Below are 17,127 nucleotides of genomic sequence, written 5' to 3'. Positions count from 1 at the left end.
CAGCATATTTAACCTCTTCAGCTGGATTAATTTACAAGCACTTGATTCAATTAACCCAGCAGGAATTGTGGTGAGAGTTCAGACATGAGAAGGGGACAAGCAGCCGAAGGAAGGATTATCTTTGGGAGCAATGCCCTACTCCTGGCTTCTCCCTGACTCTGGAGGGTCCTCCACAGACCTGGTATAGACATTGGGGCATGGACAGAGCATAGACGGCTCTTTTTGGGGTTAAATTCTAAGAAAGGATGGGACTCCTATTTGGAGTTCTTAGAATAGGTGTATGTCAATGGGCCAAGAGATGGGCTTTTAAAATGGAGGGCAAGGAGTGCTTTGCTTATTGCCTCATGCCCTGGACCTGCCCTTATTCACTTCATATGAAAGGCTGGCAGGAATCTAGAAGCAGCCCAAATAGGCTGGCTGGCCTCCTTAACACCAAATTTTGAGGTAAAGGGATTTTCTTCTTCCTTCCTTCCACCCAAAAGGCAAGGGAGGCTACAACTTCTGAACTGAACTGGCTTCCACTAGGACCAGGAGACTGAGAAACAGAGCATATAAGGGGTTCCCTAACCAGATGAGACCAGCACCTGGGAGATTACCTTAACTCTGTCATTGAGAAAGGAGTTCTGGGTAACAGAGATTAAGGGGAAATAGAAAAGACACTAAAAAGACTGTCCCATACAAATCAATTTTTAATAACTTCAACTTGCCACCAGCTTCCAGCTCCTGCTCCTCTGGGGTTTATCACCGTGGAAAACACTAAATGCCCCAGGCTGGACTATCCATCTAGTGATCAGAGATGACCCTGCCCTTGATACCTTAAGAATCTACAACTATACATGGCAGCACAATGGTGGATTCTCTGGAATTTGCTCAATGTTGGAGTCGGAACTCTGGTTCCCAGGGAGGGCGAGTACCCCAAAAAGATTTGAAGCCAAGTGGAATAGCAGCCGGGGAGGTCCCAGACCTGCTCTCACGGCTGGATTCTGGTACTTACTCCCAGATTCTTCCTGTGCTGCTTGCCCCCTACCATCCTGAGGGCTTCAGAAAGTGCTTTAGAAAGGGAGGATCTCAGAGCAGCAGCTACTTCAAAGGCAGCTGTGGGGCAGGAAAGCCTACAGCAGTAGTCCCAAGGAGGCTGTCCAGAGAAGGAACCATAGGCCAACTTCCCAAAGGTCGGCCTCTCCATGATGCTCACCTGGCCTGTTTCAGAGCCTGGCCCCAGCAAGTTCTCTCTCTGCCAGGCACCAGACCACAGCAGCAACAGATTCCTCCCCAGAGGAAATTCTCACGCAGGCTGGATGTAAACAACAGCCGGGTGAGGGGGTGGAACACGTGGAGGGGAGCTCAGCAGGCGCAAGAAAGGCTCCCAGAGGAGGGGGTAGCTAAGGAGGTGGGGAAGCTGCTGGAAAGGGAACCAGCAAAGTAGGCACCTGAGGGCTCCAGAAAACCTGTCCATGTTTATTTCACACACACACCCTAAAGACAATTTAAACCAGATTGAAAATGAAAAGCTAAGGTGGTGACCCTGTAGTGCTGACGAGTCAATGGGCTGGAAGGTAGGGGAACGCAAACAGGTACTCCTGGTGCCAAGAATCAAATCCACAAAGTGGTGGTCAGACAGCAGAGGAGTCAGCTCTGGATTCAGAAAATAGAAAAAACGTATCCCATTCCTACCCCACCCTAAGCCTGAGCTAAGGGTCAAGTGCCGGTGGGGGCAGGGGACACAGATTTCCGGGCACAAAGGAAGCAGAACTGGCTCCCCCTATATCTGAGAGTCTGTTTTCAGAAGCCTAGGAGAACCACTGACCCCCCAGGTGTTGGCATCACCCTAAGGCTTACCCAACAGCTCCTGAAAATTAGTCAGTAGCCACAACTTGTAATCTCAATTGGAAATATGAGGGGTTGTCCAGAGAGCCCACCCTGGAAGTCCCCACATTTCTGAAGGTGTCTCCCTGTGCCCACCCATCCTCTCCCCAAATAAGATTATCCTTGGCTTGCCCATCCTGGCCCCTGCTGTCCAAGCTCCACTGAAGTGCGGCCTTCACCGAGAGACCTCGGTATCTGTGTTTTTCTCCAGCTTTGGCAACAGGCCCTCTCCCCTCGCCCCCGCCTCCAGCCCAGGAAGCCTCATGGGTAAGGGCAGTCAGTGGCTGCCCAGGTATGCATGGCAGCCTCAGGAGATAGTGGAGAATTCCTTGAGCAGGACTTCCTGGCTGAGTGTGTGGAAGGCCAGGTTCCTCCGGACGTTGGTGCTAATGGATCGAACCTGGGAAAAGGTGAGGGAAGGTGGGGGGGCACAGGCAGAGAGAAAACAGGAGAGAGTCCGTTACAAACAGCAGAGGGCAGTGCCTGAAGCACAAGGCCAAGATGCAGTGCTAGAAGTTTCTCTCTTAGGAAATGAACCCTTAACATCTATCATCCCTGCAGGTAAATGAGCAAACAATTCCGTGACAGTCGGAAGAAAAGAGAGGTTGAGAGACAGGAATCCTAGTGGATGTGAGAAGAGCGTCCAAGCACCTGATGAGGTAGAAACAAGCACAGACAGGGAAGGAGGGCTGAGGTCAGGCCTTTGTCCTTGCCTCGGCCAGGCAGAAGGGGGACTGATCTGGTCAGTGGTCTAATGGAGGAGGAGAAACTGAGGCCAGAGGACTCATGCTCTGGAGATACCTCTCTTTGGATGTGTTTCGAGTCTCCTCAATCTCCTTCTGTATTTATCTACTTTTCTGGGCTGGAAAGAACGTTTAGAGATGCAGCCCTTGTCTGTCATTGGATGGCAGGAGTATGATCCAAGGAGGCCAATAGCCAGGATCAGGCCATACAGCCAGTGAGTCCCAGTTGTGAAAGTAGGACCCAGGTTTCTCAACTCCTAGTCCAGCACTCTCCATACCACAAAGATGCCTCCCCACTTGAGAGGAGAGTCTAGCTGTATCCTTGCTATGTCCCCACTGCTCATGCTTTCTACCCACAGACCAAGAACCTTGCAGGAAGTCCTGACTGTGTCAGCAGGAGAAAAGACCTGTGGGAAAGGGGTCAGAAGGCCAAACTCCCTGCTCTGAGTGGGTTCTAAGAGGAATCCAGCAGACTCTGGAAGGAAATTCATTCATGGGAAATAGAAGCGAACATCGAATGAGAGACAAAGCAGGGGAGGAAGGAGAAAAAGAATGTGTATCTGTCTTAGGCCCCAAAGCCCAGGGAGCTTTTCTTCAATTTCTGCTTTGCTATGGGAAACTTAATGAAGTCATCAGGCAGGAAGCAGAGGAAAGGGCAGCATGGCAAACAACAGGCAGCTCAAGCTCATTAGCTCCAAACCTAACCAGACCCTCTTTGCCCCCCTGTGCCAGAGGTATAGATATGAGGAGAAATGAGTAAGGCACAGGCTAGTGCCCAAAAGCCTCAAGAGAGCTGCTTGAACTCTTTCCTCCACAATCCTCTTCATCTCCCAATAACTTGCTGACCACCCCATAAAAATACTGTACTCTGCTATCTTATTACACTAGTGGCTTCCCTGTTCCCAACTAACTCAGTCCAGAGTATATCTGCCTCACCTTGGGGAAGCCCAATAATCCCAGGAATGCCATGTCAGGGTCAGAGTTGGGCTGGGTTTAGCACAAGACAGGTGATCTAAAATCTAGCACCTTCATCATGGACTGGGCATGGGTAGTAAAAGCTGGGCTGATGCAAGTTCTGCCCCAGCAGTGGGAGGTCTGAGGACATGGGAAGTCGGTACACAGGCCTGTGTGCCCTGGTCTCAGCCCCCAGCCAAGATGATCATGCACAACCAGGCAGGTGGAGTGGCAGGAATACAGGGAGACTGGGCTTTTCCTGAGAGCATCTTCTGAGCACAGGACAGGAAAGGGACCACCAACAGGGTAAGTCCAGTTCTGTGGAGATGCTGACTGGGAGGTGGAGTAGGAGGCAGAGCAGATGTTCACTGGCTGCAGGCGGCCAAGGGAGGGGGCTGCAGGAAGCTGAGTGACTGGAAAGTGGGAATGGGGGTAGGGAGTGAAGACTGGAGAACTAGATTGGAAGGGCATGCAGACCAGGACCCAGTTAGGAATTTAGGAAGAAGTGATTACATAAGGAGGAGAAGAATCAATTACTCTCATTAGTTACTCTGAGGACAGGATAAGGAGTAATGAGCCAGAGCTGCCACTGGGAACACACGTCAAACTCCAGGCCCAGGTGGAGCTGTGCAAGGGCTGTCACCATGGCTGCAGAGGAGAGGTGGGCACTGCTGCCTCAGGCTTCTCACCCTTCCCAGCCTGGCACCAGCACTCTGGGGAATATCTTTGTCTCTCACTGCCTGGTCCTTCCTGGACTGCTTTGGGAGATAAGTTGCAAACCCAATCCAAGCAGGCCCCTCCACAGTCTTATTTCATCAGCCTTTGCCCACCTGCACAGTAGAACCCAGTGGCTGGGAAAGGGCCCTTAAGAGACACAGGCAGAGATGGAGGCGGGGCACACTCACCAGCTCTTTGAAGAAGGCGGCTTCCTTGTGCTGCTCAGAGTAGCGCTCATACTGGTCCAGGCCATCTTGCAGCTTCAATGTGAGCGTGTCATAGTTGGCTCGCACTACCTCTAGCACCTGGGGAAGTCAAGGGCCAGGTGGGGCTTAGTCCACACGAACCCTAGGTATTTGGCCCCCACGCCCCTCCTGCTGCCCTACTGCGTTGGATTCACTCTGAGACAACACCCCCAAGAGACCTTGCTCACTACTTATTACCCTGAAAAAAGCCTGGCCACGGGGAGTGATTCCTCAGGTTTCTGGGGCCATGTTTTTTTGTTGTTTTTTAAAAAATTTTTATTGAAATATAGTTGATTTACAATGTTGTGTGTTTCAGGTGTACAGCAAAGTGATTCAGTTATACATATATATAAAAATATATAGGGAATTCCCTGGCGGTCCAGTGTTTAGAACTCCACGCTTTCACTGCTGAGAGCATGGGTTCAAGCCCTGGTTGGGGAATTAAGATCCCACAAGCTGTGTGGCATGGCCAAAATATATATATATACACACATACATACATATTCTTTTTTTTACATTCTCTTTCATTATTAGGATATTACAAGATATTGAGCATATAGTTCCCTATGCTATATGGTAGGTGGGACCACTTTCTAATCTCTTCCATCCCCTGCCTTTCCTGACTAGTCCAGCCTGGTCACCAGGGCTGTTTACTGTGGGTATGGTAAAGAAGCATGAGAAGAGGTGACAGAACAGTGAGTGTCGGAGCCCCTCAGTATCCCTGATACCAAAGATGCGTTCTCAGCCATATCCTGCAGCTTTCTCTGGCCAGGCTGTCAGTTGCTGAGTAAGACTTTGCCAATGTCTCCTTCCTTTTCCTTTTCTGGGAACCACATTTCTTCAGTCCTGGGATGTTCCTCAGCACCATCTGCCACTTGTTTTCATCTCCCAATGCCAACTCAGTCTTCTTATCCATTGCCTGGATGGAACTTTTTGGGCATCCTAGCCTTGGAGTGTAGGAGACACTTTCTAAACTAAGCTAGAGCTTATCTCATCCTCTTTTGTTCTGATGAGGGGTCCCTCTCCTACTATGCCTCTGCTTTCTATGGGGGTGGATTCAGACCTCCACTAACTCCAGGAACCTTGGATCTCTGTGGTTCCAGAAGGAAAGGACTACCAAAGCCATTCCTGATATGACTTCGGCTTATCAGACCATAAATCAAAGACAAGGACAATTAGTTACATCACGAATATTCAGAGGTGAACTAGCCCAGCCCCCTGCTGCCCACTGTAATGAAAACTATTTTGGATATATCATGTCTATTATTAGCAAGACCAGACTAGTATTTAGAGAGTGTAGTACTATCTTGCCAGCTTGAAGATAATTATATTTGGGTTATACAATGATTAGTTACATCAGAAGATGTAGATCTTCTACATTAAGTTAGAAGAAGTGAGCTGGGTAGAAAGGAGAGACCAGGAGAGTGAATAATTTTTCACTGTGGCAATCTGTGTGATAGCTATTTTGCAATTTGATCTGACCTGGGAGGGAAGTGTATGATGTCATGGAGAGCTCCCAGCTCAGTAGGGGTCTTGAGAGGAAGGAGTGTGATGAGGGAGGCTTAGCTCCAACAGAACGTAGGGGTGAAGGGAATAAGCTAGAGTCAGGACTGAGTAGAGGGACTGAGAATGGATTCCTGAGGGGTACAAAGGTGCCTCTGGGCTGTTCCCTTCACCAGTTCAGTCTTGTGCCAGGGCAGACTTCACCTAGTGGCAAACACTTCTGCCTGCCAAGAATTCCTGAGGAGCAAGTAGGGATGGAGAACACAGGCTTGTGTTCCTGAGTTTGGGAGGGACAGCTAGGTCAAAGGTCTGGTCCAGATTCAGGCTCTTTTCCTCCAGACACCCCACTCCTCAAGGTCACTTTGCCAAACTATGTCCCAGAGACTCTAGTATAGGCTGGCTCCTTTGCTTCTAATTCCATTTGTCAGCTCTGTCGGCAAGAGGACCAGTACCCAGCAACGCCAGTCACCCACGAAGTAATCTGGCCCCCTCATGCACGTGGGCTGTGCTAGTGGCTGAAATATCTACGGCCAAGGTCTTGGCTCAGAAATAAATGGCTCAAGCCCAGGAAAAGGCAAAATTCCAGAAAAAGGCAAGATGGAACCAGCTCCCAGGAATCAGGCAGAATAAAATAATACATGCTTTTCCAATCCCTGAACTCTGGGCAGCTTCAGCAATGGCTATGACCCAGCAACCTGGGCTCAGCCTTTCCTAAGGGGTGTCAGGTGCCAAAAGACAAATACCATGCTAAAGCTAACTCCTGAGAAGAAGGAACAGCACATCAAGAGATGCAATGTCCTGAGAGCCTCAGGCAAGGCCGCCCTGATCACCTGGGCTTTCTCTCTTCTTGCCAGGGCAGAGTGGAAGGTATCGCTCAGAACAGGGATTTTTTCTTTCCCAATAAAGTTGGCTTTTCCTGGAATAGCTTAGTTCAGTTTCTTGCAGGGAGGTGAAAGCAGAGAAGGCCCCTGAGCTATCAGCTCCTTGGAAGGAAACCAGAGGCCTGGCTGGACTTTGTGCATGATCTCAGCTCTCCCCTTGTCCAGACATTGCCCAGGGTCACGTTCTCCTTCCCTGGCCCTTTCTTGTGTTCACCCAGCCCCTGCCATTTCCTGCCCACATCACTTCTCTTAAATTTCCAAGAGAAGAAAACATTCTAAGCTCAGGTCTGGGCCCCAGCCCATTCAGAACTTCAGAGCACTAGGGGTACACTCCTCGTCTGGGATCTTCCTTTCTGTAGCTTAAGACTTTAGGAATATGTCCCATTTGGGCCTCCCTCACACTCAGCACTGGCCTGGGACATGGCAAGGGCAGTAGTTAGGCAGAGGGCAATATCCCAGAATCCTTGTACCTAAAGGCCTCAGGCTTTACCATAATTTGCTTCCTCAATTTCTGACTTCCTGGCAACTTCAAAGGCCCTTCCTAGGCGGACATCCCTCCCTAATCAATCAGGTAACAGTCTACACCCTAGCACAGCCCACCTTCTTTCACCAGTTGTTGGGCTTGTGGGCTTCCTAGAATCTTTCATTTTCTCTGAAAGGACCTCATCTGGCCTCTCACTCTTCCTCTACTTTCCCAAAGCAGTCCCTCCCCAGAACTGGTTATGTGTTTACTGTGTTTAATGTGTTTCTTTTCTCCCAGAAGCAATAAAGGTCTCTCCCTAACCTTGCAATCCCACCAGTCTAAGGACAGCCCTTCAGTGGCATTCTCACAATTAAGTGGTGGTCACGTGCTGGACAGCTTGTAAGGGGAATTCTGATGATAGAGAAGCAAAAAGCCAATTCTTCTTCCTCCATAATCCATATTTATTCTTCCAAATTCAGGATTAGTTAAAGCTAAACAAGAAGCACTGCAGGGACTTCCCTGGTGGCAGTGGTTAAGAATCTACCTGCCAATGCAGGGGACACGGGTTCGATAACCTGATCCGGGAAGATCCCACATGCCGCAGAGCAACTAAGCCCGTGTGCCACAACTACTGAAGCCCGTGCGCCCTAGAACCTGTGCTCCTCAACAAGAGAAGCCACCGCAATGAGAAGCCCGTGCACTGCAGCAAAGAGTAGCCCCCGCTCACCACAACTAGAGAAAGCCCGCGTGCAGCAATGAAGACCCAAGGCAGCCAAAAAAAAAAAAAAAAAGCAATACAAAGATGTTCTCCAATTAAAGACATTGGTGGGTCACAGTTTGGGTCTAGTTGTGCCTAGGCCCTGAAAAAGAATCTCAACCGACAGCTATTAATTTTCAAAATAACGTAGTTAAGAGAATGGCTCTAGAGCCAGCCTGCCTGGACTCACCCTAGCTCTACCACATACTAGCAGCAGGGTGGAGCTGCGTGAGCCCGTTTCCTCATCTGTAAAATGGGGATAATAATAACGTTCATCATATAGAAGATTAAATAAGGTAATATATATAAAGCACCAAGTATACCGCTTGACACACAAGCAGTATGTAATAAACATAGCTGTTATTATTATTATTTTAATTTTACACTGGATTGAGAATCATTTCATAAGTTTATTTTATTTTTTAATTTATTTATTTTTTGTTTATTTTTGGCTGTGTTGGGTCTTTGTTGCTGCATGCAGGCTTTCTCTAGTTGCGGCGAGCGGGGGTTACTCTTCGTCGTGGTGCACGGGCTTTTCATTGCAGTGGCTTCTCTTGTTGTGGAGCACGGGCTCTAGGCGCATGAGCTTCAGTAGTTGTGGCACACAGGCTCAGCAGTTGTGGCTCATGGGCTCTAGAGCACAGGCTCAGTAGTTGTGGCGCATGGGCTTAGTTGCTTTGCAGCATGTGTGATCTTCCCAGACCAGGGCTTGAACCCGTGTCCCCTGCATTGGCAGGCGGATTCTTAACCACTGCACCATCAGGGAAGCCCTGTTATTATTATTATTCTTTCATTTTAAAATGACTCCATGAATAACTGCTTTTTAGGACCTGAAATTCCAACCCCTGCCATAAATGAGCAACCTTTCCCTTCTCCCACTTTCTGGAAGAGATCTGTCTTCTACAGGCTTCCCAATGAGGGATTTCTCGTGGAGGAAAGAACACCCTGCTTTAGGGTTTGTGCTTTAGCAGGTACAGGCAGGCTGAGTGGCAGGCTCTCTCCTGAAGAAACAAACATGCTATTACTACTGATTTCCTCACTGAAATTGCATCATAGCTAGATTCTCAGCACCCTGAAGGAAGGCACCCAGTGTTACATTACAGATCTTCCACAATGCCTAACACAGTCCTAAGGAACAGTAAACATTCAACATGCTTGTGGACTAATTTAGTAACACTCAGGCCCAACCAAAAAGGAAAGGAATCTCTCATCAAGGTTGCACGATAGGGGAGTTCCCTGGTGGTCTAGTGGTTAGGATTCGGCTTTCACTGCTGTGGCCTGGGTTCAGTCCCTGGTCAGGGAACTGAGATCCCGCAAGCTGCGCACGGCCGGGGGGGAAAAAAAGTCTCATGATAAGATTAGAATTAGACAGTACACCCAGCCAGTGCACTGTTCTCAGCACTCTTATAGGCTTCTAAAGCCCAAGTCCTGCCTTTAAGGAGCTAACAAGCAAATGAAGAATCAAGATAAACCACCATGTAAGGGCATACCCACATATATAAGCACATAAACAGTTGGGCTGGTAGAACTAAGTGTGGTTTGCAGTCAGCTGCATAACTGACCAGTGAATGGGCAGCCTGGTTGAAACAGTATCACATCTTTTAAGACAGGGAAAATTAAGGAATCCAAAGTCTCTTCTCTTTTGCCTACCACCTAATCCTACTCAGCTAATTCAGATTGCAAAATTCTCTCCAGGTGGACATAGCCTAAAAGAGTCATGATGACCAAGAAGAGAGTTAACTATCAGGACAAAATATCAGCCATCCAAGAGCTTCAGTTTCAATTCTTGCTCTTTTAAGAGAGTTGAGGGTTGAACCTTTGTAAATGATCAATGTAAGGCTGGGACTCTGGCTCAAGAATAGAAGGAGAATATGGGGAAAGGGAAGAGAGATGTTTTAGTGGATTATCTTTAAAAATATATTAAAATGCTCACTATAACATATTGTTTCCAAAATCCACTCAAGACTCTCCTCTAGGACTTCCCTGGTGGTGCAGCAGTTAAAAATCTACCTGCCAATGCAGGGGACATGGGTTGGAGCCCTGGTCTGGGAAGATGCCACATGCCGCGGAGCAACTAAGCCTGTGTACCACAACTACTGAGCCTGCACTCTAGAGCCGGCAAGCCACAACTACTGAGCCTGCGTGCCTAGAGCCCATGTTCCACAACAAAGAGAAGCCACCGTAATGAGAAGCCCGCACACCGCAACGAAGAGTAGCCCTGGCTCGCCGCAAATAGAGAAAGCCCGTGCACAGCAACAAAGACCCAACACAGCCAAAAATAAATAAATAAATTTATTTTAAAAAACCCCTCTCCTCCAGTAACAGAAAAAAGAGGAAGGAAGGAAGAAAGAGAATGAAGTAAAATGGACAATGCATATGAATAGTTAATTCAAGGGACGTTTCTCTGAAAAGTATATGAATTTTAAAAAATTTAGTTGGGTAACTCAGGGTATACTGTAATCTTTTAAAGTAGTTCAGGACTTCCACTTCCATTCATGATGGAGTAACTGAAAACTAGGAAAGAAATACCTCTTTTTTTTTTTTTTTTTTTTTTTTTTTTTTTTTTAATTTATTTATTTTTATTTTTGGCTGTGTTGGGTCTTCGTTTCTGTGCGAGGGCTTTCTCTAGTTGTGGCAAGTGGGGGGCCACTCTTCATCGCGGTGCGCGGGCCTCTCACTGTCACGGCCTCTCTCGTTGCGGAGCACAGGCTCCAGATGCGCAGGCTCAGTAGTTGTGGCTCACGGGCCCAGTTGCTCCGCGGCATGTGGGATCTTCCCAGACCAGGGCTCGAACCCGTGTCCCCTGCATTGGCAGGCAGATTCTCAACCACTGCGCCACCAGGGAAGCCCAAGAAATACCTCTTTTCACACATTGTATAAAAGGCAGTTCAGGACAGGAATCCTGAGAGAAAGAAAATATAAGGTGAGCATGAAAATCTTGCTGGGCTAAGGAGACACACTAGAGTTTGGAGAGGCAGAGGTGGCTGGCACTTGTGAGGCAGGTTACCAGAAAGAAAAGAGTTAGGCAAAGAACAGAGCTTCAGAAATTTATGTAGGGTTCCCACTGAATCTGCTGCTGAGTATAAGGTAAAATTCAACCAGTTCGAACAAAAAAATGACTAAGGATCTGTAAGCTGAACAATTCCCAGAGCTCACACAGGACTGGGAGGTGCATGAATTTTGACCAAGCAGAAAGAAAAGTACCTGTTGAATACGTATGACATTCAAAAGAGGCACCAGAACAGTCACACCTTAATTATAGAACTAAACTAGCCCTAGAGTTAAAGGCCACTATAAACCTACCTTAACAAAGATAAAAAGAAATTTCACGGATGAAGGTGGTCAAAAGGTACAAACTTCCAATTATAAGATAAATTAGTACTGGGGATGTAATGTACTACATGCTGTATGGTATGGTTAACACTGCTGTATGGTATATTTGGAAATTATTGAGAGAGTAAATCCCAAGAGTTTTCATCACAAGGAACACCCCATTCCCCGCCGCCTTTGTACCTATAGGAGATGACTAATGTTAACTAAAGTTACTGTGGTAAATTTAAACAGTACTATATGTCAATTATATCTCAAGGAACACCCCATTCCCCACCGCCTTTGTACCTATAGGAGATGACTAATGTTAACTAAAGTTACTGTGGTAAATTTAAACAGTACTATATGTCAATTATATCTCAAGGAACACCCCATTCCCCACCACCTCTGTACCTATAGGAGATGACTAATGTTAACTAAAGTTACTGTGGTAAATTTAAACGGTACTATATGTCAATTATATCTCAAGGAACACCCCATTCCCTGCCGCCTTTGTACCTATAGGAGATGACTAATGTTAACTAAAGTTACTGTGGTAAATTTAAACAGTACTATATGTCAATTATATCTCAATAACACTGGAAAAAAAGATCACCACATGAAAAAAAGGAGTTTCAAGAGAACATTGCTGCTCCACAAATAATTTGCTTACCTTCCTCAATAAAGTCCAACATTATTTAATAAAGATAACAAAATCCAGCACTTAACTATATAACATTCACAATGCCCAGTGTCCAATAAAAAATTATCAGACACATCTGGGCTTCCCTGGTGGCTCAGTGGTTAAGAATCTGCCAGCCAATGCAGGGGACATGGGTTCGAGCCCTGGTCTGGGAAGATCCCACAGGCCCCGGAGCAACTAGGCCCGTGCGTCACAACTACTGAACCTGTGCTTTAGACCCCGCGTGCCACAACTACTGAGCCCACGTGCCACAAATACTGAAGCCTGCACGTCTAGAGCCCGTGTTCCACAACAAGAGAAGCCACTGCAATGAGAAGCCCGCGCACCGCAACGAAGAGTAGCCCCCGCTTGCCGCAACCAGAGAAAGCCCACGCACAGCAACGAAGACCCAATGCAGCCAAAAATTAAAAAAAAAAAAAAATCAGACAGGTCAAGAAGCAGGAAAATGTAACTCATAACCAAGAGAAACATCAATGAATAGAAATAGACCCAGAAATGAAAGAGATGATGGAATTAGCAAGGACATTTAAAAAGCTATTATAAGTATGTTCAATTGTTTAAAGACAACCATGAACATAATAAGGAACAAAATGGAAGGTATAAGGCACATCACAATAAAACTGCTGAAAATCAATGTTAAAGACAGAATATTAAAAGCAGCTAGAAGGGGGATAAACACATTATGTACAGAGGAGCAAAGATAAAAATTCACAATTCTTGTCAATAACTATACAAGCCAGAAAACAATGGAATGATACGGTGCCAAAAGAAAAAAAATTGTTAGCCCAGAATTCTATATCCAGTAAAAATATCTTTCTGAAATGAGGATGAAATACAGACCTTATCAAACAAACAATCTAAGAGAATGTGTTGCCAACAGTCCTGCAACTAGAAGAGTTGTTTAAAGAAGATCTTCTGGTAGAAGGACAATTATATTATCTGGATCTATAAATAGGAATAAAGATTACTGGAAATGGTAAATACACAGATAAGTGTAAAATACTTTTACATAAATTTGAGAACTAGGAAAAAAGATAATTGACTCTTTAAAGCAAAAAATAGTAACAATCTAATGTGAAATTCATAAGAAACCTAGAAGAAAAATGTCTGACAACAGTAGTACAAAGAACAAGAGGGAGACAAATGGATATACACTACTGCAAGGTTATTATACATTACATGAAGTCCTGTAACATATTTTGAAGGTACACTGTGGTAAGTTCAAGATGCGTATTGTAAAACCTAGAGCAACGACTAAAATAATAAAATTAAGAGGTATAGCTAAGAAGTCAATATTGGACATAAAATGGAATCATAAAAAACACTCAGTTAGAAACCATTTCCTCTAAGATCAGGAACAAGACAAGGGTGCCCACTCTCACCACTATTATTCAACATAGTTTTGGAAGTTCTAGCCACAGCAATCAGAGAAGAAAAAGAAATAAAAGAAATCCAAATCGGAAAAGAAAAAGTAAAGCTGTCACTGTTTTCAGATGACATGATACTATACATAGAGAATCCTAAAGATGCTAACAGAAAACTACTAGAGCTAATCAATGAACTTAGTAAAGTAGCAGGATACAAAATTAATGCACAGAAATCTCTTGCATTCCTATACACTAATGATGAAAAATCTGAAAGAGAAATTAAGGAAACACTCCCATTTACCACTGCAACAAAAAGAATAAAATACCTACCAATAAACCTACCTAAGGAGACAAAAGACCTGTATGCAGAAAACTGTAAGACACTGATGAAAGAAATTAAAGATGATACAAACAGATGGAGAGATACACCATGTTCTTGGATTGGAAGAATCAATATTGTGAAAATGACTATACTACCCAAAGCAATCTACAGATTCAATGCAATCCCTATCAAACTACCAATGGCATTTTTCACAGAACTAGAACAAAAAGTTTCAAAATTTGTATGGAAACACAAAAGACCCCGAAGAGCCAAAGCAATCTTAAGAAAGAAAAACGGAGCTGGAGGAATCAGGCTCCCTGACTTCAGACTATACTACAAAGCTACAGTAATCAAGACAGTATGGTACTGGCACAAAAACAGAAATATAGATCAATGGAACAGGATAGAAAGCCCAGAGATAACCCCACACACATATGGTCACCTTATTTTTGATAAAGGAGGCAAGAATATACAATGAAGAAAAGACAGCCTCTTCAATAAGTGGTGCTGAGAAAACTGGACAGCTACATGTAAAAGAATGAAATTAGAACACTCCCTAACACCATACACAAAAATAAACTCAAAATGGATTAAAGACCTAAATCTAAGGCCAGACACTATAAAACTCTTAGAGGAAAACAGAGGCAGAACACTCTATGACATAAATCACAGCAAGATCCTTTTTGACCCACCTCCTAGAGAAATGGAAATAAAAACAAAAATAAACAAATGGGACCTAATTAAACTTCAAAGCTTTTGCACAGCAAAGGAAACCATAAACAACACAAAAAGACAACCCTCAGAATGGGAGAATGTATTTGAAATGAAGCAACTGACAAAGGATTAATCTCCAAAATTTATAAGCAGCACATACAGCTCAATATCAAAAAAAACAAACAACCCAATCCAAAAATGGGCAGAAGACCTAAATAGACATTTCTCCAAAGAAGATATACAGATTGCCAACAAACACATGAAAGGATGCTCAACATCATTAATCATTAGAGAAATGCAAATCAAAACTACAATGAGGTATCACCTCACGCCAGTCAGAATGGCCATCATCAAAAAATCTACAAACAATAAATGCTGGAGAGGGTGTGGAGAAAAGGGAACCCTCTTGCACTGTTGGTGGGAATGTAAATTGATACTGCCACTATGGAGAACAGTATGGAGGTTCCTTAAAAAACTAAAAATAGAACTACCATATGACCCAGCAATCCCACTACTGGGCATATACCCTGAGAAAACCATAATGCGAAAAGAGTCATGTACCACAATGTTCACTGCAGCTCTATTTACAATAGCCAGGACATGGAAGCAACCTAAGTGTCCATCGACAGATGAATGGATAAAGAAGATGTGGTACATGTATACAATGGAATATTACTCAGCCATAAAAAGAAACAAAACTGAATTATTTGTAGTGAGGTGGATGGACCTAGAGTCTGTCATACAGAGTGAAGTAAGTCAGAAAGAGAAAAACAAATACCATATGCTAACACATATATATGGAATCTAAAAAAAAATGGTTCTGAAGAACCTAGGGGCAGGACAGGAATAAAGCCGCAAATGTAGAGAATGGACTTGAGGACATGGGGAGGGGGAAGGGTAAGCTGGGACGAAGTGAGAGAGTGGCATGGACATATATACACTACCAAATGTAAAACAGATAGCTAGTGGGAAGCAGCCACATAGCACAGGGAGATCAGCTTGGTGCTTTGTGACCACCTAGAGGGGTGGGATAGGGAGGGAGGGAGGGAGACACAAGAGGGAGGAGATATGGGGATATATGTATATGTATAGCTGATTCACTTCGTTATAAAGCAGAAACTAACACACCATTGTAAAGCAATTATACTCCAATAAAGATGTTAAAAAAATAAGAAAAAAGAAAATGAAAGACAGGAAAAAAAAACCTGCAAATAAAAAAATACTCAGTTAATCCAAACAAAGGCAGAAAAAGAAAAAGATGAACAAAGAACAGATGGGAGAAAAAGAAAAAAAAAAGGCAATATGGCAGATTTCAACTCAGCCATATTAATAAATAAATTAAATATAACACTCCAATTAAAAGGCAGAGATTGTAAAACTGGATATAAAATCAGGATTCAACTATGGGCTGTCTAAAAGAAATCCACCTAAAATATAAAGACACAAATAGGTTGAAATTAAAAAGATGGGAGGGCTTCCCTGGTGGCGCAGTGGTTGAGAATCTGCCTGCCAATGCAGGGGACACGGGTTCGAGCCCTGGTCTGGGAAGATCCCACATGCCGCGGAGCAACTGGGCCCGTGAGCCACAACTACCGAGCCTGCGCGTCTGGAGCCTGTGCTCCGCAACAAGAGAGGCCGCGATAGTGAGAGGCCCGCGCACCGCGATGAAGAGTGGCCCCCGCTTGCCACAACTAGAGAAAGCCCTCGCACGGAAACGAAGACCCAACACAGCCAAAAATAAAAATAAATAAATAATTAAAAAAAAAAAAAAAAAAAAGATGGGAAAAAACATGCTATATCAACACTAATTAAAAGAAACTTGAATTGCTATATTAATATCTGACGAGGAGACTTCAAAACAAGGAATATTATCAGGAATAAAGAGTGAAATTTCACAATAGCGAAAATAAACAAATGGGACCTAATTTAACTTAAAAGCTTCTACACAGCAATGGAAACAGTAAACAAAATGAAAAGACAACCTATGGAATGGGAGAAAATATTTGCAAACCATGTTACTGACAAGGGATTAATTTCCAAAATATACAAACAGCTCATTATCAAAAAACAAACAACCCAATCCAAAAATGGGCAGAAAACCTAAATAGACATTTCTCCAAAGAAGATATACAGATTGCCAACAAACACATGAAAGGATGCTCAACATCATTAATCATTAGAGAAATGCAAATCAAAACTACAATGAGGTATCACCTCACACCAGTCAGAATGGCCATCATCAAAAAATCTACAAACAATAAATGCTGGAGAGGGTGTGGAGAAAAGGGAACCCTCTTGCACTGTTGGTGGGAATGCAAATTGATACTGCCACTATGGAGAACAGTATGGAGGTTCCTTAAAAAACTAAAAATAGAACTACCATATGACCCAGCAATCCCACTACTGGGCATATACCCAGAGAAAACCATAATTCAAAAAGACACATGCACCCCAATGTTCACTGCAGCACTATTTACAATAGCCAGGACATGGAACCAACCTAAATGCCCATGGACAGACGAATGGATAAAGAAGACGTGGTACATATATACAAAGGAACAAAATTGGTCATTTCTAGAGATG

The 17,127-nt window shown here is 44.5% G+C and overlaps 1 protein-coding gene across 7 annotated transcripts in view; it reads right to left on the bottom strand.

Moving 5' to 3' along the window:
• Positions 1–680: 680 nt before the first annotated feature.
• The window catches only part of ARMH3 (armadillo like helical domain containing 3), a 175,105-nt gene continuing 158,658 nt past the window's right edge, over positions 681–17,127 (bottom strand). For all 7 annotated transcript variants that reach the window (XM_061193947.1, XM_061193979.1, XM_061193954.1 and 4 more), the window contains 2 exons: positions 4,469–4,585; positions 681–2,266 (listed from right to left, as the gene is read on the bottom strand). In XM_061193947.1, the coding sequence (XP_061049930.1) occupies positions 2,174–2,266; positions 4,469–4,585 (210 nt within the window). In that variant the 3' untranslated portion in view covers positions 681–2,173. The remainder of the gene's footprint in view (positions 2,267–4,468; positions 4,586–17,127) is intronic.

This window comes from Eubalaena glacialis, chromosome 1 (genome assembly GCF_028564815.1).
Source record: "Eubalaena glacialis isolate mEubGla1 chromosome 1, mEubGla1.1.hap2.+ XY, whole genome shotgun sequence".
Classification (NCBI taxonomy): domain Eukaryota; kingdom Metazoa; phylum Chordata; class Mammalia; order Artiodactyla; family Balaenidae; genus Eubalaena; species Eubalaena glacialis.
Note: the sequence above shows the minus strand (reverse complement) of the source record. Positions and strands in the feature narration are given on the sequence as shown.